The sequence below is a fragment of the Eptesicus fuscus genome, chromosome 13 (assembly GCF_027574615.1).
Source record: "Eptesicus fuscus isolate TK198812 chromosome 13, DD_ASM_mEF_20220401, whole genome shotgun sequence".
Lineage (NCBI taxonomy): Eukaryota > Metazoa > Chordata > Mammalia > Chiroptera > Vespertilionidae > Eptesicus > Eptesicus fuscus.
The window spans coordinates 47426662-47453257 of NC_072485.1; the positions used below are offsets into that span (position 1 = coordinate 47426662).

The window sequence follows — 26596 nt, forward strand, 5'->3', positions numbered from 1 at the left end:
TTTATCTTGATGTGGATGCTGGGTATGGCAGGGCAGGGAAACGTTTTTGTAAGTACTAGAAAAAGTTCCATTTGAGTCTAAATTAAGCAGTCTGCCTTTTGCCTAATTTTCATTAAAAAAAATAACTTAAATAGCATGTACATATGATGTTATCTAAAGAAAATAACTATCTTTTTTATGATAGATGCTGACAATTTAGAAAATATGGAAGGTGTAAGCTTGCAAGCAGTAACACTTGCAGATGGTTCTACCGCTTATATACAACACAATTCTAAAGGTATGTGCCTCATATATAACCCGTTGGTTAATATCAGCAATGTATAATAATTTCAGAGTTGAGCACTTAGCAACTATACATTATCTTAACTTAGCAACTATACCCCTTCCTAATCCCTCCTAAAGATGCTGTATTGCATATGGTGATTTCCAACAGTTTCAGTTTAACTTATTTTTTTTTTAATGAATATGTTTTTATGGATTTTTAGAGAGAGAGAGAGAGAAGAGAGAGAGAGAGAGAAACATTGATTGGCTACCTCCTGCATGTCCTCCATTGGGGACTGAGCCCGCAACCTGAGCACATGCCTCTACCTCAAATCGAACCAGTGACCTCTTTTGTGCATGGGAGGACACTCAACCAACTGAGCCACACTGACTGGGCTCAGTTTAACTTAAATACTGTTTTAATAATTTGGGGACACCCTTTGAGATATTCAGAAGATACTGTGGAGTATCAAAATTAGTGAGGGAGGAAGGAGTGTCCCCAACTTAATTCTAGTAAGACCTTTCTTGCTTTTTTAGTTCAAATTATTATTTAATATTTTAAAGAAATATATTCATGTATGAGAATGACAGCTGTCCTCACATACACTGACATAATGTATTTTTCCCAGCTTCAGCTTCCCCCTAGTCAGAGTACTGTTCCTAGGTGGCTCTGAAAGGCATATAGAGGTTATACTCATATAGCCTGCTAAAATGAGCCGCTCTTCCTCTTGAACTTGTCTAATTGAAAATTAGAGGGGAGGAAGGATGGCTGAGGGAGGATTTTCTGCTTTCTGTAGGATCACTGGATGTGTTATTGAATTGCCTCAGAACGTTGAGGGAAGAATCAAGATGAACATGATCTTAAGTAGTGTATGTTTTTATAGTTGATAATCATTTTGAAATTGTATAAAATTTAAAATTTTTGTTTGTGCTAATTTATTGGCTTAAATGTTTATTTGTTTCAGATGGAAAACTCATAGATGGCCAGGTCATTCAGTTGGAAGACGGCTCTGCTGCCTATGTTCAACATGTACCCATACCTAAAAGCAGTAAGTATTTGATGCTGCTTACCTTCCTGCCTTTCATACTTCAGTATTTGCTACCTCAAGCTCCTCTTACTACTTAAACTTAGTCCTGATCTCTGGTCCTCCTCTGAAAGGGAAGATCAGTAGGTGTCACATAGAGCTTATAACAACCCTTTTAACTTAATTGAGACTTTCTTGCAAAATAATAGAAAAGAACTTACTGGACTGCACTCTGAGATAAGTGTGCAACAGTCCTAATATTTCTATTATTTTAGCTAAATCCTACATGTCTCTGATTTTTTCCCCCCTTTTTTCTTTTTCTTCTTTCAACTCTTCTTATTCCCTGGTACATATTCCTAATGTAAGTAGGAATATCTTAATATCTTTTTACCATTAAACACTTCTTCAGAGTAGCTTTTCTGAAATTACTTTAATGTTTAAGGACCCATAGAGCAAGAATAGTTTTTATAATGTGTTCAATGGTTTATTTTACTCTTTTGTTGAATGATCAGAAAACATGGGATCTAAATGTAAGCATTGTTCTCGAGCAGGGGACAGTTTACGTCTAGAGGATGGTCAAGCCGTGCAGTTAGAAGATGGAACTACAGCCTTTATTCACCATACCTCCAAAGGTAAAATAGTTTTGGAAATGTGAATAAAGTAAGGAAGAAATGGAGACGTGGGAAAAATAAGACCTGCCTTTAGTTACTGAAGTAGTGTCCAATAAAAGAGGAATTATCCTTGTTCTCAAATACAAGATGGCGGATTTTGGCACAATCTAAGGAAAAACTTTCTGATAATTTGAGCTGTCCTATAACAATTCGGGATAACAAGTCCCTGTTCCCTGAAGGACTTCAAATAGAGGCTACTTTTAAAATATGAAATTAGCCCTGGCTGGTCTTTCTCAGTGGTTAGAGCATTGGCCCAAGCACTGCAGGGTCATGGTTTCGATTCCCAGTCAAGGGCACATACCTCGGTTGCAGGTTTGATCCCAGCCCTGGTCGGGGTGTGTGTGGGAGGCAACCAATTGATGTGACTCTTTCACATGGATGTTTTCTCTCTCTTTCTTTCTTTCTCTCTCTCTCTCTCCTTCCTCCTCCATTCCTCCCACTCTCTCTAAAAAGCAATGGAAAAAATATCTTTGGGTGAAGATTTTATATATATATATATATATATATAAACATTTTGAAGTTAAATTGTTGGCTTTTTTCTCTCTTAAATAGAACTTCTTTGCCTATTGTGTTAAAACTAAATTAAAATATCTGAAGCAAATAGAGCAAAATACTAATGTTTATTAACTTCATGTGGCGAGGGACCAGGAAGGGGTTTGAAGTGGAATTCATAGGTGTAATGAGCACAGCTCTGCAGCAAGATATCTTGGTTCAAATCTTGGTCAGCTATTCTTTAGCTGTGTGACTTTGAGCAAATTACTTAACCTCCCTGTGCTTCAGTTTCATCACCTATAAAATGAGGATTATAATCAGGATTCACATCACAGGGTTGTTGTGATGAAAGAATGTGCAAACATGTAAAGCACTTCGAACAATACTTGTCACATAGTAAATGCTTAATAAATGCTAGCTATTTTTATTACTTTAAAAAATATTTTCTTATAGAATAATGCAACATGTTTTAGAAAGACTAGTTGTGAAACCAAAGGCAGAAATTTTTAAAAATTATTTTTGTTTCTTTATATAGATTGTTTCATTTAGGGAAATTTTTTAAATTTTAGAATACTTAAATTTGTAAGTAAATTTGTTTAATTAAAGATGAGAAAAATAAGCTCTGAAATTTTTCTTTAGCTCTGGCTGAGTAGCTCAGTTGGTTAGAGCATCATCCCAAAAAGTCAAGGTTTTGGTTTGATCTCTGGTCAGGGTACATACAAGAATCAACCAATGCCAAAACCGGTTTGGCTCAGTGGATAGAGCGTCGGTCTGCGGACCGAGGGGTCCCGGGTTCGATTCCAGTCAAGGGCATGTATATTGGTTGCGGGCACATCCCCGGTGGGGGGTGTGCAGGAGGCAGCTGGTCGATGTATCTCTCTCATCGATGTTTCTAATTCTCTATCCCTCTCCCTTTCTCTCTGTGAAAAATCAATAAAATATATTTAAAAAAAAAAAAAAGAATCAACCAATGAATACATAAATGGTTAGAACAACAAACTGATGTTTCTATCTATCTATCTATCTTATCTATCCATCTCATTTCTCTTTCCCTCCCTTCCTCCCTCTCTCTAAAAATTAATAAATTTTTAAAAATAATCTTTAAAAATATATTTTTTCTTTAGCAATGGGAGTTAATCATGGGTTCATTTTAGTTGGACAGATTTACTATTTCTTAATGCTGTGTATAGCTTTGTGTGGTTATTTAAGGGGAGAAAAACCATGGACTTTGGAGTCACATTGACATGAATTCAGACCCTTGTTTTTTGACATACTGATTTTGACTATTAATTTTATTTCCTGGTTCCTATGGAAAGTGACTTTACTTCTAAAAACCTCCAACTTCCCATTTGTACAGTGGGGGTGGTAAATGTACCTGCCTCACAGAATCATGAGGATTGACTGAAATAGCACATGTAAAGCACATGAGTGAGGGTTCAGTGTAACTACTCAGTAAAACTTCATTCCCTTCTTCTTTTAAATATGTAACTGTTCATCAGACTACCTTTAATTTAATGCCATTCTCTTCCATTCCCTCAGATAGTTATGACCAGAGCGCATTACAGGCAGTTCAGCTGGAAGACGGCACCACAGCTTACATCCACCATGCAGTGCAAGTCCCACAGTCTGATACCATCCTAGCAATTCAGGCTGATGGTACAGTGGCAGGTCTGCACACTGGGGATGCCACGATTGATCCTGAAACCATCAGTGCTTTGGAACAGTATGCAGCAAAGGTACATGATTTTACAATGTCAAGAACAACCTTCTTTATTTTTCATTAAAATAAAAGAAAACAAAAAATATACTGTATCTGATAAGAAACTGGCAATTCAGAGTCAGAATCAGACAGCATCAAGGAGAAGATCAGCATCTTAAAAGAAGTGTTTAGAAAGAAATATTGGAAGAAAAATAAGGGATGTGATAAGAGCTTATAGAAAACAAGTGGGTGACGGGTAACTCATAAAAGTTATATTCGAGGATGAGTGAGTGCCATAAGAGAAATAATAAAGTATAAGTAGAACTTATGAATTAAGAAGTAGAAATCAGAGATTGGAAAAGGTGAAGGAAAGTCTCAATTAAGTTTTACATGAAAGGGCTTTTTTCCCCTTTATTGAATATATATTTTTCATACAGTTTAAAAGGTTACTTTCCCAGTTTTTATTATGAAAATTTTCACACACAGAAATAAGCAGTAATGAACCTTCATGTACTTATCACCCTGTCTAAATAATTATCAGAATGTAAAACTTTTTTAAGCTTTATTTTATTCCTATAGGTGTCCATTGATGGAAGTGAAAGTATAACAGGTACTGGAATGATTGGAGAAAATGAGCAAGAGAAAAAAATGCAGGTATGTAAAGCTACTTTTTTATATAAGAATTTCTTTCTCAGCATTATTATGCCCTTTTTTGGATGAAAGCAAAAATAGGGAACTTACCCTGGCCAGTTTTCTCAGTGGTTAGAGTGTTGGCCAGTGGACTAAAGGATTGTGGGTTAGATTCCTGGTCAAGGGTATGTACCTCAGTTGCAGGTTCGATCCCTGGCTTGGTTGGGGTGCGTGCAGGAGGCAACCGATTGATGTGTCTCTCTCACATCGATATTTCTCTCTCTTTCCCTCCCTCCTAAAATATATATAAATATAGATATAGATATATCCCTTGAGTATGTCAAGGAATACCTGCATACAATGGAGATGATACTTGGGCATTTTTTTCTAGAGGGGTAACACAGTAGTCCCCCCCTTAATAGTGGTTTCAGTTACCCACAATCAACTACAGTTTAGAAATATTAAATGGAAAATGTGAACAGTGATAAGTTTTAAATTGTGTGTCATTATGAGTAGCATGATGATATCTCACACTGCCCTGCCTAGGATGTGAATTATTTTTTAGTCCAGTGTATCCTCGCTGTATATACTACCTGCCTCTTAGTCTCTTAGTAGCTGTCTCAATTATCAAATAGACTGTCATTGTACTATAGTACTTTTGTTCATGCACTTAATCATATTTTCAAACACTTAATAATATTTTACTTAATAATGGCCCCAAAGCACAAAAGCAGTGATACTGACAATTTAGATATGACAAAGAAAAGCCATTAAGTGCTTCCTTTAAGGGAAAGTTGAAAGTTCTCAACTTAATAAGGTACTTTATTACCTCATAACATCATCATCGTAAGAAGGATGATTACAGTACAATAAGATATTTAGAAAGAGACTACATTCACATAACTTTATTATAGTATATTATACATGTTGTATTAATTATTATTGTTCATCTCTTACTGTGCCTATTTTATAAATTAAAGTTTATCATAAGTATGTAGATATAGAAGAAAACATAGTGCATATAGGGTCCCATCCAATCTGTGGTTTCAGATATCCACTGAGAGTCTTGTAATGTATCCCTGTGGATAAGGGGGGACTACTGAAGATCTGTGAGCTCTATCTACTCCTCATGGATCTCCTTTCGACTTCTTCCAGAGTCACTGACTTCAGCCATGGAATGGAATTAGCCTAACTGGCTCAGCATGATAAAGTCTTCGTACAATGATGACTTAAGTCTGGAAAATAGTAATTTCATCTATTTTATCTCTGTGTAAACAATTTAAGTAATACTTTTTGTTTCATCTAGATTGTCTTACAAGGGCATGCAACAAGAGTAACTGCTAAGTCTCAACAGAGTGGAGAGAAGGCGTTTCGATGTGAATATGATGGATGTGGAAAATTATATACAACAGCTCATCATCTTAAGGTATATATGAAGAAATGCTGGATCTAGTTATGAGAATACCTATGACATTACATGCCAACATGATAAATTTGTAACATTCAAATGCCATTGTTTTCCCTCACTTATCAAGGTATAGACACACACTCACACTCACACTCACACACACAAAGACACACAAAAGCCTATGCAGATTTTAGAAAATGTCAACTTTTTGAGGGCTTGGACTATGTTTACTTCATCTCTGTCTACATACTGGCACATGGTAAGTACTCTATGTATTTGAATACATTTTTGTCAAATGTGAAATTTATAAAATTATATGAGCAGTATATATAATCACTTTGTTAACAGTGATTTGCTGAAATCTAGCAAAAGTTGTTGTTAGCTTGTCCTGTTGTCCAAATATATAGGCCAAGTACTTTCATTGCAGCTAAACACGATATACCATAACTCAAAAATAATAGCTGACAATTACTGAATAACTTACAATGTGGCAGGAAGTGTGCGTTTAGCATATTTGAAGTAGCAGCCTCAGAGCCCAGCGTTACTACTTAGCAGTGTGTAACCTTAACATGTTACCTGACCTCTTAGTACCTTATTTGCCTTATCTATAAAATTGAATGATAAAGTATATTCCTGTAGAGTAGTTATGAGAATTAAATAAAACTATACATGTAAAGTATGGCCTGTAATGTGGTATAAGTTCAATAAATATTGGCCACTGTCATGATCATTCATTTGTCACAGCAGCACTCTGTGGTAGATACTGTTTATGTCCCCACTTTACAGAGAGCATTTAAGGCTTAGAATAGGCAAGTGTCGTGGCCACACTACTAGTCAGCGGTGAAGCTTTGCCTCAGATGGAGGCAAGCAGCAGCCTCTGTATCTTAACCTTACATTGGGAGGCCTCTCCCTACACTCTGCTCCTGGCTCTCACCATGCAGTGTTCCAAACAGACACCTTTGAGCACTCTAGAAAAATTCACACCTCCACTCTTCCTGTTTCTTATTTAAAATGAGTACTTCTTAACATAGAATATTTTGGTCTATATTGAGAATTCCTGGACTGTAGTTTTTGAGAAAAGTTATCTTTTTGTGTGCATGTGGCTTTTCTAAACATACAAAAAAACAAAATAATTCAGCAGTGAAAAAAAATAGGTCTATGTTGAGACCATCTACCTGAGAAATGCCTAAAGGAAATATAATCATTTTGTGTTTTAATGACAGGTTCATGAGAGGTCACACACAGGAGACCGGCCTTATCAGTGTGAGCATCCTGGCTGTGGGAAAGCATTTGCAACAGGTAAAAACATGAACTTGCTTCACTTAGGAGTCAAGCAGAGGCAGACCTGAGGCAGGAACTGACCCCTTGCCTTTGTCTGAATTAGCATACACACAATGACCAGTTTTTCAGTCTGTCCCTTAGCTACCTCTTGTCCTTTGCGCTCTATTCTCTCTTTGTTCCCATTTTTCTCCTCAGGCCTATTTTGTTTCTGCCTACTTTGTTCGGTGTTTCACTCCACACCCTGCTTTATTTTAGCGGGAAAAATAAAAGCTAGCATAGAATTTAACATTAGGACAGACCTTAGGGAAACCTGGGGAACTGGGACAGATCCAGCAGGGCCAGGACGGGTACCTCATTCTATGTCTCGATTCCACTTCAGGTTTTTGGGTTATGAGTTATGAGCATCTACTAAGATGGGAACACTTTTTAAAAAGACACATCCTCTTCTAGACAGAGATGAAACTATTGCATTTCCAGCATGACAATCCTGAGCTATCATACTCTTGTACATTTTATTTTTTATTTTTATTGATTTGAGAGAGGGAGAGAGGGAGAGAGAGATAGAAACATCAATGATGAAAGAGAATCATTGATCAGCTGTCTCCTGCACACCCCCACACTGGGGACTGAGCCCACAAACCAGGCATGTGCCCTGACTGGGAAGTGAACCGTGACCTCCTGGTTCAGAGGTCCACGCTCAACCACTGAGCCACGCTGGCCAGGCCTCTTGTACATGTTCAGTAGTTATTTTGTTGTGCTTGCCTAGTATTATAGCCTTAGTGTTGACTATATTTTTCAATAACTTAATCTCAACGGGCATGGTTAGAGGGGTCTTGTGTAATTAAATTTCTTTTAAATTTTTCTTAAAGGTTATGGATTAAAAAGTCATGTCAGAACTCATACAGGAGAAAAGCCATATCGGTGTTCAGAAGATAATTGTACTAAATCCTTTAAAACTTCAGGAGATCTACAGAAACATATCAGAACTCATACAGGTACAGTACTGGTGTGAACAAATCTGTCTAGGCCAGCGGTCGCCAACCGGTGGTCCGCGGTCCACTGGTGGTCTGTGAGGTCCGAAAGGTTGGCGACCTAGGTCTAGGCAGTCCTTACCTGCAGAGAGGGGACTTGGGGAAGGAGTCTCTGAAAGAGTTTCAGGGAGTCATCATCAAGGTTTCTTTTGAACTGAAATTCCATGCCATTTGCTGTTTTCACAGGTATGCTTCTTTTCAGGATGAGGACCCATAACTTTGTTAGATTCTCAAGTGGGTCCATATCCCAAATAAAGGTTAACAGTGGCCCTAGACCAGCAGTCACCTGGTGGTCCGTGCGGTCCGAAAGGTTCACAACCGCTGCCCTAGACCACCAACTCTCAGTATCGAAAGGGATTATCTAAGTAACAGGCTTATTTACCTAGGATTACACATATACTTAGTAGCTCAACTGAGACCAGAACCTAAGGCACCCAGTTGTTTCTCAACGTAGTATTGCTTCTCATAGCAACGTAGTATTGCTAAAAAAAAAAAAAAAAAAAGTGTTTGAGCCCCTAACAGCCCCACAGAAAGAAAGGCTTACTATTTCCTTGTGATCATCTCTCCTCCCCTTAAAATTTTCTTCTCTCCTTTTCTAAAACAGCATTTTCCCCTTATCTTCCCTCTCCTCTGCTCTCTTCCTGTGTGTAGAATTGGTGTTATAAAGGTAATTATTTGCTTTGGATTAGAGCTGGAAGAATTTCAGAAACTATTGATGAGAGATGCTATTATAAGGTGTTGACTAAGTAACATATCTTAAGAATTTTGTTTGAGATTTACTTCAGATGTTCTAAATAAAGTGTAAGTTTGTCCCCAAATACCTCTAAGCATTCTGAAATAGTTTATCAGATTTTCCTGGAGGATTCTTCCAGCCATTAAAATTTAACTTTTAGTTCAAATATGATCTAAAATTGGCTTTACTTTATAATGTTCAGGAACAAAGCTGTAGATCTGTGCTTCTAGTTCATTTATGCACTTACTTTTATCCGTTGTACCAGAAGCAAGTGTTTCCAAGCTCCTGCAAATTCTATTTGGATTTGCTATATAATGCCAACTTTTTTTTTTTTTAATATATTTTATTGATTTTTTACCGAGAGGAAGGGAGAGGGATAGAGAGTTAGAAACGTCGATGAGAGAGAAACATCGATCAGCTGCCTCCTGCACACCTTCCACTGGGGATGTGCCCGCAACCAAGGTACATGTCCTTGACTGGAATCGAACCCGGAACCCTTCAGTCCCCAGACCGATGCTCTATCCACTGAGCTAAACCGGTTTCGGCATAATGCCAACTTTTTATATAAAGTTACATAAAACCATTAAACTAGTTCCATTAATATTTGATCCAAACATCAGAATTGTAATTTCTTTGATAGTATTCATTTAGCACACTACATATTCATGTGGTTTTTAAATTATGAGTATTTTCATTGGTAAAATGTTAGATTGAGTAAGGGGTTTTAGGAACTGCCATTATAAACAAGTGATTTCAGAGCGAAAACAAAGAAAGGTGCTACAGAGTTAAAACATTTGAGCTGGGAAAACATTAGCGGTCATTTTTTGAGCCAGAGAGGAGAAGAGATTTAACCAAGATAAACTCTTTATTCTCCTTAGGTTAATGTATTGAACAGAACTCTCATTAAAGAAAGGATCAAGGATTCCTGCTTCTTTTTATTATTTTATTTTAAATATATATATTTTTAAATATATTTTATTGATTTTTTACAGAGAGGAAGAGAGAGGGATAGAGAGTTAGAAACATCGATGAGAGAGAAATATCTATCAGCTGCCTCTTGCACACCCCCTACTCGGGATGTGCCCGCAACCAAGGTACATGCCCTTGACCGGAATCGAACCTGGGACCCTTGAGTCCGCAGGCCAACGCTCTATCCACTGAGCCAAACCGGTTTTGGCTAAATATTTTTTTATGTTTTTATTGATTTTAGGGAGAGGGAGGGAAAAGGAGAAAGAGAGAGAGAGAAACATTGATGTGAGAAACGTCGATTGGCTGCCTCTTGCATGCCCTGCACTGGGGATCAAGCCTTAAACCCTGGCATGTACCCTGACCAGGAATCAAAACAATGACTTTTTGGTGTGTGGGATGACGCCCAACCAACTGACCAACCCGGCCGAGGCTCTTGCTCCTTTTTGTTTTTAATTTATTTTATTTATTTTTTAATCCTCACTAGAGGATTTTTTTTCCCCCATTGATTTTTAAAGAGGGTGGAAGGGAGGGAAGAGACGGCAGGGGACGGGGGGAGGGTTGCGGGGGGGGGGGGGGCGGGGGGAGTGAAATATCCACCTGAAAGAGACATGTGGATTGGTTGCCTCTGGCACTTGCCCTGAGAGGGCAGGGATCCGAACCTGAAAATGAGGTACATGCCCTTGGCTGGGAGTCAAACCCTTCATTCATCTGTCTACACACACACACACACACACACACACACACACACACACATTTAGAGAGAGAGAGAGATTTTTTTTTTAATTCCCAGAAGTTGTTTGCTTTATTTGAGCTCATCCAAGAAAAGGGCACATGGGAATAAAAAACAAAGGCTGTTTTCTGATTGACAGTTTAAAGGCCCTTTGGGTTTTGATGTTGTATAAAGCCCATATGAAGAAAGGATTATAGCTGGCAAAGTAGAGTTGTTCTAACTTAATCTAGGGTTGTTCTTAACCCTATTTTGACTCCTCTGTGTGTGTGTTTCTTTATGACATTTCTTTCTTTGCTTTTCTCAACTTATTTTTTAATATGCCCATCTGAATGATTCCATGGGGAGTTATGTAATCAGTGATGAGCTTTGAATACTGTTCAGGTTTTCCTATGTAAATTTAAGTTTATAGTAGAAAATGCTGTTTGGGGGTGGGTGGGTGTAAAGAAACAATCTGAAAGGGAAGCTCACATACAAGAATTCTAGAACCTTGAGCATGACCCTAAGCAGAATTAAAGAATAAGACATTATAATTTTTTATGTGTTTTTGTATCATTTACTTTATTCCCTTGTGCATTTTCAGGAGAAAGACCCTTTAAGTGTAATTTTGAAGGCTGTGGTCGGTCTTTTACGACATCAAATATCAGAAAAGTACATATTAGGACACACACAGGAGAAAGACCTTATTACTGCACAGAACCAGGATGTGGAAGGGCATTTGCCAGTGCAACCAATTATAAAAACCACGTGAGGATACACACAGGTAACAGTCTCTGAATTTTTGGTCTTCTAACTTTTTCTTTTCAGAATAAACATCTTTCCCAGGCTGGTGTGGCTCAATTGGTTGGGCACCATCCTGTGCACCAAAGGTCACAAGTTCAATTCCCAGTTAGGTCACATTGTCTGGGTTTCTGGCTCCATCCAAGGTGAGGGGCATGTAGGAAGCAGCTGATCTATATTGTGCTCTTTCATCATTGATGTTTCTATCTCTCCCTCTCTCTTCCTCTCTCTAAAAATCAATAAATAAAGAATAAACACCTTTATTACATGAGCTAAGATAGGAGGGAAGAGGATGTATTTGCCTTTCCAGGCCTTGCCCTCTAGCACATAACCATCTGCTCGGCCACACTGGCCTGTCTGGAGCGATGCAGGCAAGAAGCTTCCGCTGCTGGAACTGCTCCTCTAGAAGACTGCTGGTTTTGACATTTCTTTTTTCCTTTCATCATGTTTCTTAATTTTCTCTGATCGTTTTTTGTTTAAAATCTCTTCCTCCTCAGGAGTCAGTTTGGCCCATTTGTAGCACAAATGTTTGTAATTTTGATGCTCCATGTTGTGGATGTATTTTTGGTGGGTGGGAATGGAAAGGTGAATGGAATGGGAGAGTAGAGCAGAATGTGCATTAGTTTTACAAGAAATTTTAAAATATTTTTATTACTAATAAGAGTAAATTGTGATAACTCAAAATTAAAAGACATTTTTGCAGACAGGAGCTTCAGTTGCTTAAGTCATTGTTTCTCAGGCTGCATTCCAAGACCCCTGGGTATTTCTGGATATATTTTCAAGGATCAATAGCAATTCCTTTCCTTTGAACAGTGTCATTAACAAGTTTGAATATTGCTATGGGCAGAGTGGAAGCTTTAAGAGAATTTAAAGGAAATTTGCTTTCTTAGAAAACAAAATCACTCAGTCAGTAATTTAAAAAGAAATTAAAGGGACATGAGACCGTAAGCAAAGAGACTGATCAAGGTCATTTAGAATATTTGAAGTGAGGTATTGAAAGATATTAAAAAACCACTATAATAAGTGTTGTGGGTGCATTTTTCTGTGAAAGGAAAAAATATTAAGTTGCATGTGAGTCTCGATGAGAGAACAAACGGTATACTGGAGTCATATTTCTTTTTTTTTTTTTTTTCTTTTTTCCCCCCCTCCCCTCTCTGGAGTCATATTTCTGATACAGTTTTATCTTATGCTTGCATTGTATGTTATGTGTTATTGCTATTATTTTCCCTGCATGCTTAAGATAATGTGTTTTCTAAGAAAGTGGAAAATTGCCTATAAAACCCTAAGAGACTTAAAAAGGTGAGTGTAGGTTAGAAGAAAAATTATATTTTGATCATATAATTTGCATTCCTTTTATAACTTTAATATATTTCATTTTTGCCCCACTGGCGTGGTTCAGTGTTTGAGCATCAATCCATGAACCAGGAGGTCATGGTTCGATTCCCAGTTAGGGCACATGCCTGGGTGGCGGGCTCAATCACCAGTAGGGGGAGTGCAGGAGACAGCCGGTCTATGATGTTTATAAAATCCTTACAGTAAACTGCATTAGTTATAATAATAATTGTATTTATTGTCATATCATTAATCATATCTAGATTATCTACTTATAGGTAGATTACAGTTTTATCAAAAAAGCTTAGAGTTGAACTGGGCAACATCTTCATCCTTAATTTTCTCATCCCTTGAAATTAAGGGGAAAGTGGTATTCAGACACAGGATGACACTCAAGGTGCAGACTACCTTTTTAACCAAATCAAAAGCATTGTTAGGGAGTCTTTTCTTGTGAGCTGCCTCATGATAGGATAGAAAGGGATTTGGAAACTACTACTTTTTGCCATTATAGGCCCCTTTTTCTCCCCCTCCCCACAAGGTATGGAATGATTATGCCTTCATGTGTAAAAGTTGATTTATTTTGTTTTGTTTTGTTTTTGGCCCTTCTTTACTTAGGGGAAAAGCCATATGTTTGTACAGTCCCTGGGTGTGACAAAAGGTTTACAGAATATTCCAGTTTGTATAAACATCATGTTGTTCACACTCATTCCAAACCTTACAACTGTAACCACTGTGGGAAGACATACAAGCAGATCTCCACGCTGGCCATGCACAAACGGACCGCCCACAACGACACTGAGCCAATCGAGGAGGAGCAGGAAGCCTTCTTTGAGCCTCCCCCAGGTGAGGATTTTGTCTAGTGTCTCTGTGTTTGAGAATCAACAGTAACTTATGACTTATAGTTTTTTCTCAACTGATAGAGCTTCATTTAAATAATCACACAACCATACAATTTACAATTGTGGTGAGTGCTATCAAAGAAAGTACTTCAGGATGTATAAGAAGGAAGCTTCCCTCTAGACTGGACATCAGAGAAAAGTTCCCTGAGGAAGTGATTTTTGGAGAGATCTAGAGTATTAACTAGGTGGAGAGGCAGGGGGGGCCGGAGGGGGGAAGGAGCAAAGGCCAAAAGAAACATTTCCAATAGAGGGACTGGCACATGGAAAAAAACCCATTTGAGAGCAAAGTAAATTAGAGACTGAGAGAAGCCTGGCCAGTGTGGCACTTCTGTCTGGGAAGGTGGCATGAAATGAGGCTGGAGAGCCTGGCAGGGGCAGCTAGATCAGGGGTGTGTTAAGGATGTTGATCTTAATCATAAGGGCAGTGAAGCACTCCCAAATAACAATTGATTCATGTGCTGTTAGGTAGTGTTGTAGGAGACAAAAACGTTCATTTCATTAAGAATAAACTATTGAAAAAATACTTCGGAGAACTACATTCTGTCATTTCAGTTAAATAACAGCTTGGGTAAATAGGGAAAATGAATAGATTTTTCTAAAACAAAAAACAACTTATAGATTATCTTAATGTTTCATTGAATACCTCCTAAGTGAGGTAAATTTGAAATTTAAAAAAAAACACAACATACAAAAAACCTTTCCCAGTCTTAACAACTGATGAAGCATTGAAAACATCTAGGTGGCCCTACCCGGTTTGGCTCAGTGGCTAGACCATCGGCCTACAGACTGAAGGATCCCCGGTTTGATTCTGCCAAGGGCACATGCCCAGGTTGTAGGCTCGAATCCCCAGTGGGGGGCGTGCAGGAGGCAGCCGATCAATGATTCTCATCATTGATGTTTCTATCTCTCTCTCTCCCTCTCCTTCCCTCTCTAAAATCAATAAAAATATTTTACAAAAACAAACAAACATTTAGGTGAAAATGTTGGTTGGAGAGTAATGGAAAGAACAGATCACTTACTGCTCAAATGATTCTCTGTGGTTCTAATTTGTCTTCTCAGATATCTGTCACATGATAGTAAGAAAATAATAAACCCCTCAGTCTTGAATGCTATATTGTTTTCTAGCCAAAGCACTGTAAGGGTACATGGTTAAATATTACAACTGCTGAATCCTTGCAGTTAGAAAACAGGTTTTCATGGTGTCAAACTTAGGCTCTAGGACTTTTTTTTTTTTTTTTACGGAGAGAAAGGGAAAGGGATAGAGAGCTAGAAACGTTGATGAGAGAGAAACATTGACCAGCTGCCTCCTGTACAGGCCCTACCTAGGATGTGCCCGCAACCAAGGCACATGCCCTTGAGGTGGAAAAAGATAGAAGAGAGGGGTCAGAAATCTTCCTAGTTGCCAAGTATTGCAGTAATGGACTATTGAAATTTCTGTTTACTTGCTGGTTCTTTTTGAAATAAAGAAGTGGATGGTGGTTCCTATTCTGTCACTTATTAAATGATTAACCTTAGACCAGATAAGATGCCATTACATTGTCTTTACACAATGATGTCATTGTGTACTGATGACTTGCAATCAGTTTAGTATTTGTAGTTTGCATTTACACACCATTCAGATTTGTGGTTAATGTTTATGAAGATTGTCTTATCATTTTTAACAGCTTCTTAAGTGACTAAGAAATTGCCATAGTGGAAGGATTATTTGCCAGTCAAGTCTTCCTGTATAGTTCCCCCACTCACTGCCCCAACATACATGTGTAGTATCGGTAATTACTCCAACTAAGAGAATAAGAGAAGTTTCCCAAAATTAAAACACTTAACTTTGATGTGGAAAGGTTTGGTTCAGTCTGCTTTGATTTGCTTTTACTTTGCAAAAATGGAGTTAGAAGAATTGGAAGGAGGTGCTGGAAACCATTTTTATTATGTAGACTATAATGCATCTACTTTAATTTGTATAAGTTTCTCTATAATATTTAAAATGTCCTCTGTTTTTTAGCATCTTGGTTGATTGGTCAAATAAATGATTCGTTTGTTTTAAACAGGTCAAGGTGAAGATGTTCTTAAAGGGCCCCAGATCACATATGTCACAGGTGTAGAAGGGGATGATGTTGTGTCTACACAAGTAGCCACGGTTACCCAGTCTGGGTTGAGTCAACAAGTTACACTCATATCCCAGGATGGGACTCAGCATGTAAGTATGCAGCAAAAGCCGAACAAGTTTAATAATATTTCTCTGAACCTGGGCTTGAAAGTCAGATTAGGTTCCACTTGAGGAAATCCTTGAATATCAAGACTTGAGTTTGTAGGCAGTGCTAGCTTTCCTAAAGGTTTTTCAGTAGCCTGCTGAAAGAGTCTACATGCAGAGAGATTAGTAGAGAGAAGGTTTATGACTCTAGAACTCAGATGGTGTTACTGGTATAGTTCAAAGGCAAGGTGATGAAGGTCATTACCACAGTGAAATTAAGGGCTTGAAAAGTAATGGATGCATGTGAAACACATGTTGACTAAGTAACATATCATAAGAATTTTGTTTGAGATTTAGGTATCTAAAATAACCCTATGTAATAAAGAGGTAATATACAAATTGACCATCACTCCAACACATAAGATGGCCGCCCCCATGTGGTCAAAGATGGCCACCACAAGATGGCCGGCAGGGGAGGGCAGTTGTGGGCGATCAGGCCAGCATGGGAGGGCAATTGGGAGGGACCAGGCCTGAAAGGGAGGGCAGTTGGGGGCAATCAGGCCTGCAGGGGAGGGCAGTTGGGGGCAATCAGGCCTGCAGGGGAGGGCAGTTGGGGGCAATCAGCCTGCAGGGAGGGCAGTTAGGGGCGACCAGGCCAGCAGGGGAGGGCAGTTGAGGGTGACCAGGCTTGCAGGGGAGGGCAGTTGGGGGGGACCAGGCCTGCAGGGGAGGGCAGTTAGGGGCAACCAGGCTGGCAGGGGAGTGGTTAGGGGATGATCAGGCTGGCAGGCAAAAGCAGTTAGGGGCAATCAGGCAGGCAGGCGAGCGGTTGGGAGCCAGCAGTCCTGGATTGTGAGAAGTCCTGGATTGTCGGACATCCCTCAAGGGGTCCCAGATTGGAGAGGGTGCAGGCTGGGCTGAGGGACATACACCTCTGTGCACAAATTTCATGCACCGGGCCCCTAGTCCTATATAATAAAAGGCTAATATGCAAATCGACCTAACGGTGGAACAACTGGTCGCTATGACACACACTGACACCAGGGGGCAGACACTCAATGCAGGAACTGCCCCCTAGTGGTCAGTGCACTCCCACAGGGGGAGTGCTGCTCAGCCAGAAGCCAGGCTCAGCTGGTGAGCACAGTGGCGGTGGCAGGAGCCTCTTCTGCCTCTGCAGCAGTGCTAAGGATGTCCAACTGATGGCTTAGACCCGCTCCCGCTGAGTGCACGAATTTCATGTACCAGGCCTCTAGAGTCTCATAAAGATGGGTATATAGTTGATTGCTGTGGCAGTCTGGAGGAAGAAGTAAATGATTTTTTCTGAAGGAATCTTGGAGGCCCTTATCGAGAATGGCTATTCAGTTGGATCATGAAAAATATGAGTTTGCAAGGCAGAGATTGAAGGAAAGAGCAAAGTCATGAAGATATGATAGAATATGACACTGTGTGGGACTGCAAATGGTTAGTTGTGGTGGAGGCTGGTTTGGAAGAAGTATCTGGAGAGGCTGTGAAAGGTCAATCATGAAAGGTCACAAATGCCATGTAGTGATGGGGAGTCACTGGGCATTTAAGCAGGGAGCATATTGAAATTTGTTTTTGTAGAAAGATATCAAGGTAGAGGGTGATTAGGGAAGGGTTAGACTGGATACCTGGAAAGAAGCATTTGTGGAAAGTCAGATGAGAGAAAAGTAAGGGTCTAAATTGGCAGTAGAGATGGAGAGGAGAAAATGTATTTAAGAAATACTCAATTTTCTGATGACCTCCTTCTAAAATAGGTGTTCATTTGCTCTCCTCAGAGTAGATTTATACAAGAGTTAGGCCTAGTCCTTCATAAAGGTTGTCAAATATAACAAGAAACATTGACTGATTTGTCAAATACATTGTATTGCAGGTCAACATATCTCAAGCTGACATGCAAGCCATTGGCAATACCATCACAATGGTAACGCAGGATGGCACGCCCATCACAGTCCCTGCTCACGATGCAGTCATCTCCTCAGCAGGGACACACTCTGTTGCTATGGTAACTGCCGAGGGTACAGAAGGGCAGCAGGTAATTGCTTTTTTTCTTCCTTTATATCAATCAAAACATGTCAATATCAAAATTGTTAAATAGATGTACAGTGTGATATAGTAGTTAAGAACAGAAACTTTAGATTGATCCCTGTTTTACAGTTTCTAAGTTATATAACCCTCTGAGTCTGTTTTCATCGTCTGTAAAATAGGAGTGTTGCATCTGGCCCATAAGACTGACATAAAGATTGATTGAGATAATGCATTTAAACTACTCAGCCCATTAAGTGTTCATTAATGATAGCTCTTCCTACAATCATCAGCATCCTCAGACCCTTAGGGGAAAATTCATTTGCAAAATTTAATTTTTTGAATATATAATATATTCACATAGTTCAAAAATCAGAATGTATGTACAGGCATGCATTGAAAAATCCTCCTTCGGGCACTCTCCCTCCCAGGAGTCCAGGAATACGCCTTCCCCTTTCCCTCACGCCCACGTTCCAAGGGCCCTTCCTTTACCTCCATCACTTGTTTCCTGAGCCCATTTCTTCTGGGAATTACCTTTTCTGCCTCTGTGATTTACCCAATAAACGTTACCTTACAAAAAAAGTCTCCCCACCCCTGCCTGCATTAACCTAGTTCTTGCCTCATAATAATCCATACTTACTAGTTTCTTGTGTATTCTTCCAGTGATTCATGAAGCATATACAAACAAATACAGTCATTTTCCCTATTTCCTTTTTTTATGGTAGTAAACTGTTCTTTACCTTGTTTTTATAATATACTAATATATCTAGAAAGTCTGTTTCATTATATAGAGAGCTTCCTCATGATATTGATTAATACATTTAAAAACTGTTCTTGTACAATGCTGAAGGAAATGTTAAGTTTCACTGCAGCTACCTTACCCTGTTCAGGGAAAGTCGGTCAAAATTAGTAGCTCTCATTCTTCGTAAATTCATTTATAGAGTTTATACCATCATAATAAAAACTTCAGCAGCCTTTTTTGATGATACAGATAATTCAGTTCTAAAATTTACCTGAATATGCAGATGACCTATAAAAGCCATAACAATATTGAAAAAGAACAAAGTTGAAGTTCTTCTACACCTTGAAATACAAAACTCAGAATCTTAAAACTTCTGGAAAATTGAGTGTTTTTGTAGCCTTAGAGTAAAGATGTCTTAGGATACAGAATGTACTAACAAAAGAGAAAACTGATCAATTGGACTTCATCAAAATTAATTCTGCTCACCAAAAGATAGCATTAAGAAAAAGTGCCAAACTGGGAAAAAGTTATTCACAGTGTGTGTGTGTGTGTGTGTGTGTGTGTGTGTGTATAATATATATCTGACAGTGAACTTGTATTGGAAATATATAAGAAATCCTCTACAAATCAATAATAAAAGCATGAACAGTCCATTAAAAATGAGCAGAATAAATAAAGTTTTTTAAAAGAGCACATTTGATTGCTTATTTGAACAGACCCCTTACAAAAGAAGATGACTGGCAATAGCACAAAAAGTACTTAACATCTTTAGTCATTAAAGAAGTGCAGATTAAAATCACAGTGAGATACCTTTTCAGACACAGGTAAATGGCTAAAATAAAAGAAGACTTAAAACCAAATGTTGGCGAAGATGTGAAGTAACTGGAACATTCATATACACTAGTGGGAGTGTAAAATGATACCACCACTTAGAAGAACAGTTTAGCAGTTTCTTATAAAGTCGAACATACCTCTGCTCTTTGACCAGAAATTCCACTAGAATTCATACTGTGTGATTACACTTATATGAAATATAAAAAAACAAATCCATGCGATAGAAATCAGAAAGTTCTGCTTGGCTTGGGAAGGACAGTTCCTTCATATTCCATTGGTGGCATGGAATATGAAGGAACTGTACTATATCTTGTTTTAGGTGACGGTTTCACAGATGTATCTGTCAAAATGCAATAGAGCACCTAAGATGGGTACTTATTTGTTGTTTGCTAATTATACCTTATGCAAAAAACACACAAAACAACACAGTTTTCAGGCTGTCTTATAGAATGGTCTCACCTAATCAGTTTGCAGCCATTTCCATGGCTCTAGAATACTTGGTTGGGTTTATAACTCAGCTTGGGTAAATATACCTTGTACTAATTATAGTTGCAGGTCCAGAAAGATAGTGACCCTAAAGCAAACATTCTTATGCAGCTTATCTGTAGCCTGTGGGCTAGGACAATTCTCTGGAGAGATAGGAAAATTCTCAGAAGACAAGGCTTTGGAGGCTGGACTGGAATCTGTCTGCTTCCAGCCACTAGGGATATCACAAGGGTGGGAGGTTCCACGTGAGGACCAGCTGCGGCCATTGCTTCTCTGCTGCAGCTATAGGCCATTGTGCAGATGTTGCTGATCCACTTGGGGTGTTCAGACTCCACCTGTGGATTATCTGAAGGGTAGGCTTTAGCATTATTTGTAGTCCAGCCCCTCTAACGTGGCAGGATTGAAACTAATGTTGTCTCTCCTGTGGTGAGTGTTGCTGAAATCTCCGCTTTTTCAGACTTCCAGCTGCTGCTTTCTACCAGAATTATTGGAACTTCCCGATACACTGGCAGTTCTGGGGTCTTAAGGAGTTGAGAAGAGTTTATATGTAGATTTTGGAGGGGGTCCCCCTCTGGTTTTCTCCTTTCTAAAATATTCCTCCCAATGTATAGCCATTCTGGTAGACCTAGACTCCATTATCTCATATGTTAAGTTGCCCTGTGCTGCTCAGACTGGGTAATGGTCTCAGTGAAAAAGCTATTTCAGCAGAGGTGTGACCCAACATGGTTTCCTTTCTTTGAGACTCCCCTGCAGTTTCTGCCTGCTTTTCCTCATTCTTCAGTGCCTTCGACAGTTGCTTTTTCCTATTTTTGTCCACAGTTTATGATAGTTATCTGCAGTATGGGTTAGTCCAATATAAATCACTGCCCTTGCTGGGCCAAATTCTGTTACTAGATTATGAAACATTGCTGGGATTGATCCAACTTCGCATTTTAGTGGATTAGTGGCCAAGAAAAACAGAAATTTTAGTTTTTAATCTATTCTTCTGAGTTTGGCTGAGCAAAATTTTAGAATATCATGCCTAAACCGGTTTGGCTCATTGGATAGAGCATCAGCCTGCAGACTGAAAGGTCCCAGGTTCGATTCCGGTCAAGGGCATGTACCTTGGTTGCGGGCACATCCCCAGTAGGGGGTGTGCAGGAGGCAGCTGATCGATGTTTCTCTCTCATCGATGTTTCTAACTCTATCTCTCTCCCTTCCTCTCTGTAAAAAATCAATAAAATATATTTTTAAAAAATTTTAGAATATCATATAACAGAAGTAGTTGATGCCATTTTCCATGTTAGCTACATAGAAAGAGCTACATTTGTGGTTTAAGAGCCATGAAAGCACTTTTAACCGCTCTGGATAGATGCTTCAGCAACAATATGGAAAGATTCCATGGCATCTAAAATAGGAAATGAGTGTAACAAGGTATGTTGCTGTTTGTCAGTAATGCTACTGGTCCTTTCAGTTTTCCTGGAGTCTAATTAAAATGTAACAGGTAAACAGGAGAAAATAGTATATTATTGACCATTGCTCCAAATGTGGAAATAAATAAACATTTGATATTTGAATTATTCCACATGTGTAACTTTCCCAGCATCCACTTAGGGGTAATAGAACCCAGGCACAGTCACGTCTCCCCTGAGTAATAGAGTCTGTGATAGGGATCCACTTCTCCAGTATCTTCTACTCTGATTTACCACTGCCTCACTCCATAATCTTGGATAAATCCCTTCTTTCTGAGCCTCAGCATCTTCAAAAGAGGAGTCCAGAACAGACAATATATAAGGAAGGTCTCTTCAGCTTCAGGCTTCTGCAGCTCTGTGGTCAGAAGGGAGTTTTCCTTTTGAATTTGAAGACAGTCCTTTTCATTGAACGGATTTTAACCTATTTAAATCATAGTTTTTAGCCCCAGCTGGTTTGGCTCAGTGGATAGAGCATTGGCCTGCAGACTGAAGGGTCTCAAGTTCGATTCCAGTCAAGGGCATATGCCCAGGTTGCAGGCTCAATCCTCAGTAAGGGGTGTGCAGGAGGCAGCCAATCTATGATTTTTTCTCATCATTGATGTTTCTATCTCTCTCTCCCTCCCTCTCTTTTCCTCTCTGGAATCAATAAATATTTTTTAAATTATAGTTTTAATTCTTTTGTGTATTTTTTGGTTTAGGTTGCAATTGTGGCTCAGGACTTGGCAGCATTCCACACTGCATCATCAGAAATGGGGCACCAGCAGCACAGCCATCACTTAGTGACCACAGAAACCAGACCTCTGACCTTAGTGGCAACATCCAATGGTACCCAGATTGCAGTTCAGGTGAGTCCAGAGGCAGCTGTCTTCCATCAACAGCAGCACTACACGTACCGCTCAACCTTGTACACTGTGCTTTATGCATAACCTTTACAGGAGGCGGGACACAGAATAACCTGTGTCACTTAGCCACTTTAAGGAAATTGCTGTGTTCAGGTAGATTCAAAGAGACCAACACTTTGTTCTTTACTAACTTTGCATATTCTATTCCCGTGGTCAGCAAACTGCGGCTTGCGAGCCACATGCGGCTCTTTGGCCCCTTGAGTGCGGCTCTTCCACAAAATACCACGGCCTGGGCAAGTCTATTTTGAAGAAGTGGCGTTAGAAGAAGTTTAAGTTTAACCCTTTGCACTCGCTTGCTTTTTTCTTCATTCCTTTATTCTACTCGGGATTTAATTTTTTAAATACCCCAGATTTTACAAAGCGCGGCAGTAGAATAAAAAACTGGAGTTTCTTTTCATACAAACTTATTTATTTGGATTTTTTTATATTTCAAATTATTGATACATTCAAAGAGTAATTTTAATCTCGACATCCGAGTGCAAAAGGTTAAAAAATTTGACTCAAAAGAAATTTCAATCGTTGTACTGTTGATATTTGGCTCTGTTGACTAATGAGTTTGCCGACCACTGTTCTAGGGGAATTTTTAGTGAGAAAAATAAAGCTTCTAGTATGTATCCCATATGCATCAAGCCAGCTATCTTAACTATCGGAATAAAAATCTAATTAGGCCCTAGCTGGTTTGGCTCAGTGGATAGAGCTTCAACCTGCAGACTGAAGGGTACTGAGTTCGATTCTGATCTAGGGTATGTACCTGGGTTGCAGGCTCCTCCCTGGCCCTGGCCCTGGTTGGGGCTCGTGCAGGAAGCAACCAATCAATGCATTTCTCTCGGTCCTGGAGTCTAATTAAAATGTAACAGGTAAACAGGAGAAAATAGTATATTATTGACCAAAGAATAGTATATTCTTTCTTTAACTCTAAAAATCAATGGAAAAATATCCTCAGTTGAAGATTTAAAAAGAACACACTGATGAAAATACCAGCCATTGGTTTTAATTTAGCTTATGGGCATGGACCAAGGGCTCAGGAAGCTCTCTAAATTATCTCCCCTGGAAAAGATGACTATCTTTTGTCCTTTGCATGTTCAAAAGTTTATCAAAATCCTAAATAAAGAAACAGTATTATTCTTCCCTGTAGGAATTGGGTTTGTTTTTGTTTTTATTTTCTCTTACTGATAGAATCAGTGGAGGTTGTTTAACAAGCCCAGGTGCCAGAAATCCCACTTCTGGCATATAAGATTCCTTTGGCATTATCTTGATTGTGGGTTTGTGTATGTTCCTGTTTCAGCTTGGAGAACAGCCATCTCTGGAAGAAGCCATCAGAATAGCATCCAGGATCCAACAAGGAGAAACACCAGGGCTGGATGACTAATCCTGAGAGCAATAAAGCCAGGGAGCCTTTCATCTCCAGGCAGCAGAGCCCGGGAAGCCCGGGGCCCAGGAAAATGATAACTTTTCCATTCCTCAACACTGTACACATTTTTATGCAAGAGTGGAGAACATTTTATTCTTGACACTTTTGTGTATATAACGCTTGAAATAGATTTCCAAATTGATTCATTGTGTACAAGGAAGTATGAAATTAGGGCAATCCAGTAAATTTTCACATTAATCTTTTATCACATTGCAGACTCCTAGAGTCTTTATGTAAGATCAGTGAAGTCTTACAGAGTCTTAGGGTGGATTTTAAACTTACTGTGAAAAAACAAATACAAATAAAGGCTATATCTAAAATGTCAAAGGTTCTATATGTCACACAATCATAATTCCAAAAGCCATCATGGATAATAAAGAATGTAAAGCCTTCAAATATTTCCCCCAGTTAGTCGAGTGTCTGCAGCTTTTGTTCTACTGTATATTTGTCTGTTTTTATTTGTGTCTCATGGTTTGAAGACTGTTCACTAAGGCTTCCATTCCTGTTAATTACCAACTCTTCAAGCTGAAATGCTAATTATATTAGCACTACATTGGATTATGTATAAAATTACAAAGCTTGGTTACTTAAAATTAAAAAGCTAAATCCAGTACTTTGGTTTTGTTAAAGACTTTACTTAGTGTTCATGTTTTTGTTACTGTTTTAAAAAAAAATGCACTATCAAAGTTTGACCACAATCTGGAGCCCAGATAACAGTGCTGTAATTGGAAATGGCTTTACTCTGAAAATAAGGTTAGTGGGTTGGTGTAAATTATTTATTTTTTTGCTTATGTACTTTTGTTTTAAAGCTTATTTACCCTAAAGTTTATTATTTTGAATACAGCAATTTTTAAAATGTTACCTTTATATTTGTTTTATTAAATTGGTATGGGGGTGGGGGGAACTGTTACAGAAAATACCACAAATGTAATAGATTATAACCCAACACACGATTGAGAGTATATTGTAGATCAAGCACCGAATAAGTACTATTCTATACATTTTTATGTACTCATAACAGATTTGTGAGATATATGGGATTTACAATCCCATATTTGTACAGGAGGAAACTGAAGTTCCAAAGAAGTTAAGTGTCTTACCCAGGCCTATAGCTGTGAAGGGGCAAGGCAAGGACTTGAGAACCCAGACTTTCTGACTCCCAAATCCAGTGTATATTTCACCACGCCACAGCTGCCTTCTCAGATGATAATTTATGGCAAAGATTACCAAGATGAGCTTTGGTGTTTGGTTACCTAATGATCTGAGCACTTAAAAAACCATCTCTAATGTCAGAAACTCAGCTAAAGATAAAAAAAAAAAAAAAGAAGGGGGGTGGAGGGTTGTCCTGCAACAATCACTTGGTTGCTGTCATTCACCATGCTTTGTTTGCTAGAGAGCTGACATGTGGCTGGTTTTCATTTCCAGCTTTACAATAAAAAAGGGGAAAAAAGTCAAGCTGTTTTAATTAATACTAGAGGCCTCGTGCACAGACTCGTGCAGATTGAAAGTCAATTAGTTAGAATGTGGCCAGTGGAGCAGGACTGGGCAAGACAGGCCAGACACGCCCTGGAGGCAACCTTCCGTGATCCCTCCCCAGCTAGTGCCAGGGCTCAAAGGGCGTCTGGGGAGTGAGCAGGGGTCCCTTGGCCTGGCTTGCGGGGATCCTGCAGAAACCAGCAGTCCAACATCCCCCGAGGGGTCCCGGAGTGCCCAGAGCGAGAGAGGGCACTCTGCAAAGTTGCTGTCTCTCGGCAGCTCCTGCGTTTAGTGCCTGCCCCCATGGTGGTCAGTGCATGTCATAGCTACCGGCCAGTTGGCTGGTCGGCCAACCGCTTGCTTAGGCTTTTATATATATAGATAAACGTTATCTTGGATCAGGTTCTTTGAAGTCTTGTGAAAAAGGGTCATGACTTAGTCATTTGAAATGGGAAACTTTTCCGGGATGGGCAGGGGCACTGGTGGCTTGCCCTTCAAAGCTGTTCGTAGATATGTAACATTAGAAAAGGTCTTAGTCACCCGCAGATCCAGTCTTCATTCTTGACAGAGACATTTAAACATGCTGAGAACTCCCAGCTGAGGCCTGCTGAGGCTCAGAAAGGGGCCTCGGGGAAGAGCAGGAGAACAGGATCTGGGAAGGCCCAGGGCGGAGCACCAGCCTCCCAGTCCCTGTCCTGCTGATAGGGAGCTCCTTGGCTGGGCCCACCAGCCCTGCTGTGCTTCCCAAGACCCAAACCCAAGCTATCGACTTCCCTGGGTCTCTTACAGCTCCTTTGCCGGCTGGACGGGGTAGGACTGAGCCAGACTCTGCTGGTAGACCTGATTATCCCTCCGCTCAAAAGAAAATGCCTGCCCACTGGCACCAGAGGGAAGTGCAGAGTGGTGCTGTTGGTTGGTCCCCGCCCTGCCTTCCTGGCAATGGGACCTCAGGACGGGGCAGGATTTCCCCAAGGACAGACTCCAGCTGATGTGCTGACAGTTGCTAGTTAGTGAGGCTGGTGTAGGTTTCACGGTGCAGGATGCAGAAAGGAGCCCTCCAAAGTTGAAGTCCCCCAAAGACACTTGATTAAACAAGAGTACACTTTAGCAAAAGGAGCTGGTAGG

The 26596-nt window shown here is 39.5% G+C and overlaps 1 protein-coding gene across 2 annotated transcripts in view; it reads left to right on the forward strand.

The window, feature by feature from the left end:
- Nucleotides 1–24856, forward strand: part of ZNF143 (zinc finger protein 143) — a 32520-nt gene extending 7664 nt beyond the window's left edge. Inside the window, exons 3-16 of one of the 2 annotated variants that reach the window (XM_008151045.3) lie at nt 185–277; nt 1227–1310; nt 1835–1918; nt 3989–4185; nt 4728–4802; nt 6085–6204; nt 7410–7485; nt 8337–8462; nt 11511–11690; nt 13655–13882; nt 15984–16132; nt 18018–18179; nt 22381–22527; nt 23870–24856. In XM_008151045.3, coding sequence (XP_008149267.1) covers nt 185–277; nt 1227–1310; nt 1835–1918; nt 3989–4185; nt 4728–4802; nt 6085–6204; nt 7410–7485; nt 8337–8462; nt 11511–11690; nt 13655–13882; nt 15984–16132; nt 18018–18179; nt 22381–22527; nt 23870–23953 — 1805 coding nt within the window. In that variant the 3' untranslated portion in view covers nt 23954–24856. The remainder of the gene's footprint in view (nt 1–184; nt 278–1226; nt 1311–1834; nt 1919–3988; nt 4186–4727; nt 4803–6084; nt 6205–7409; nt 7486–8336; nt 8463–11510; nt 11691–13654; nt 13883–15983; nt 16133–18017; nt 18180–22380; nt 22528–23869) is intronic. The other variant, XM_008151046.3, reaches the window with a different exon arrangement.
- The last annotated feature ends 1740 nt before the right edge of the window (nt 24857–26596 follow it).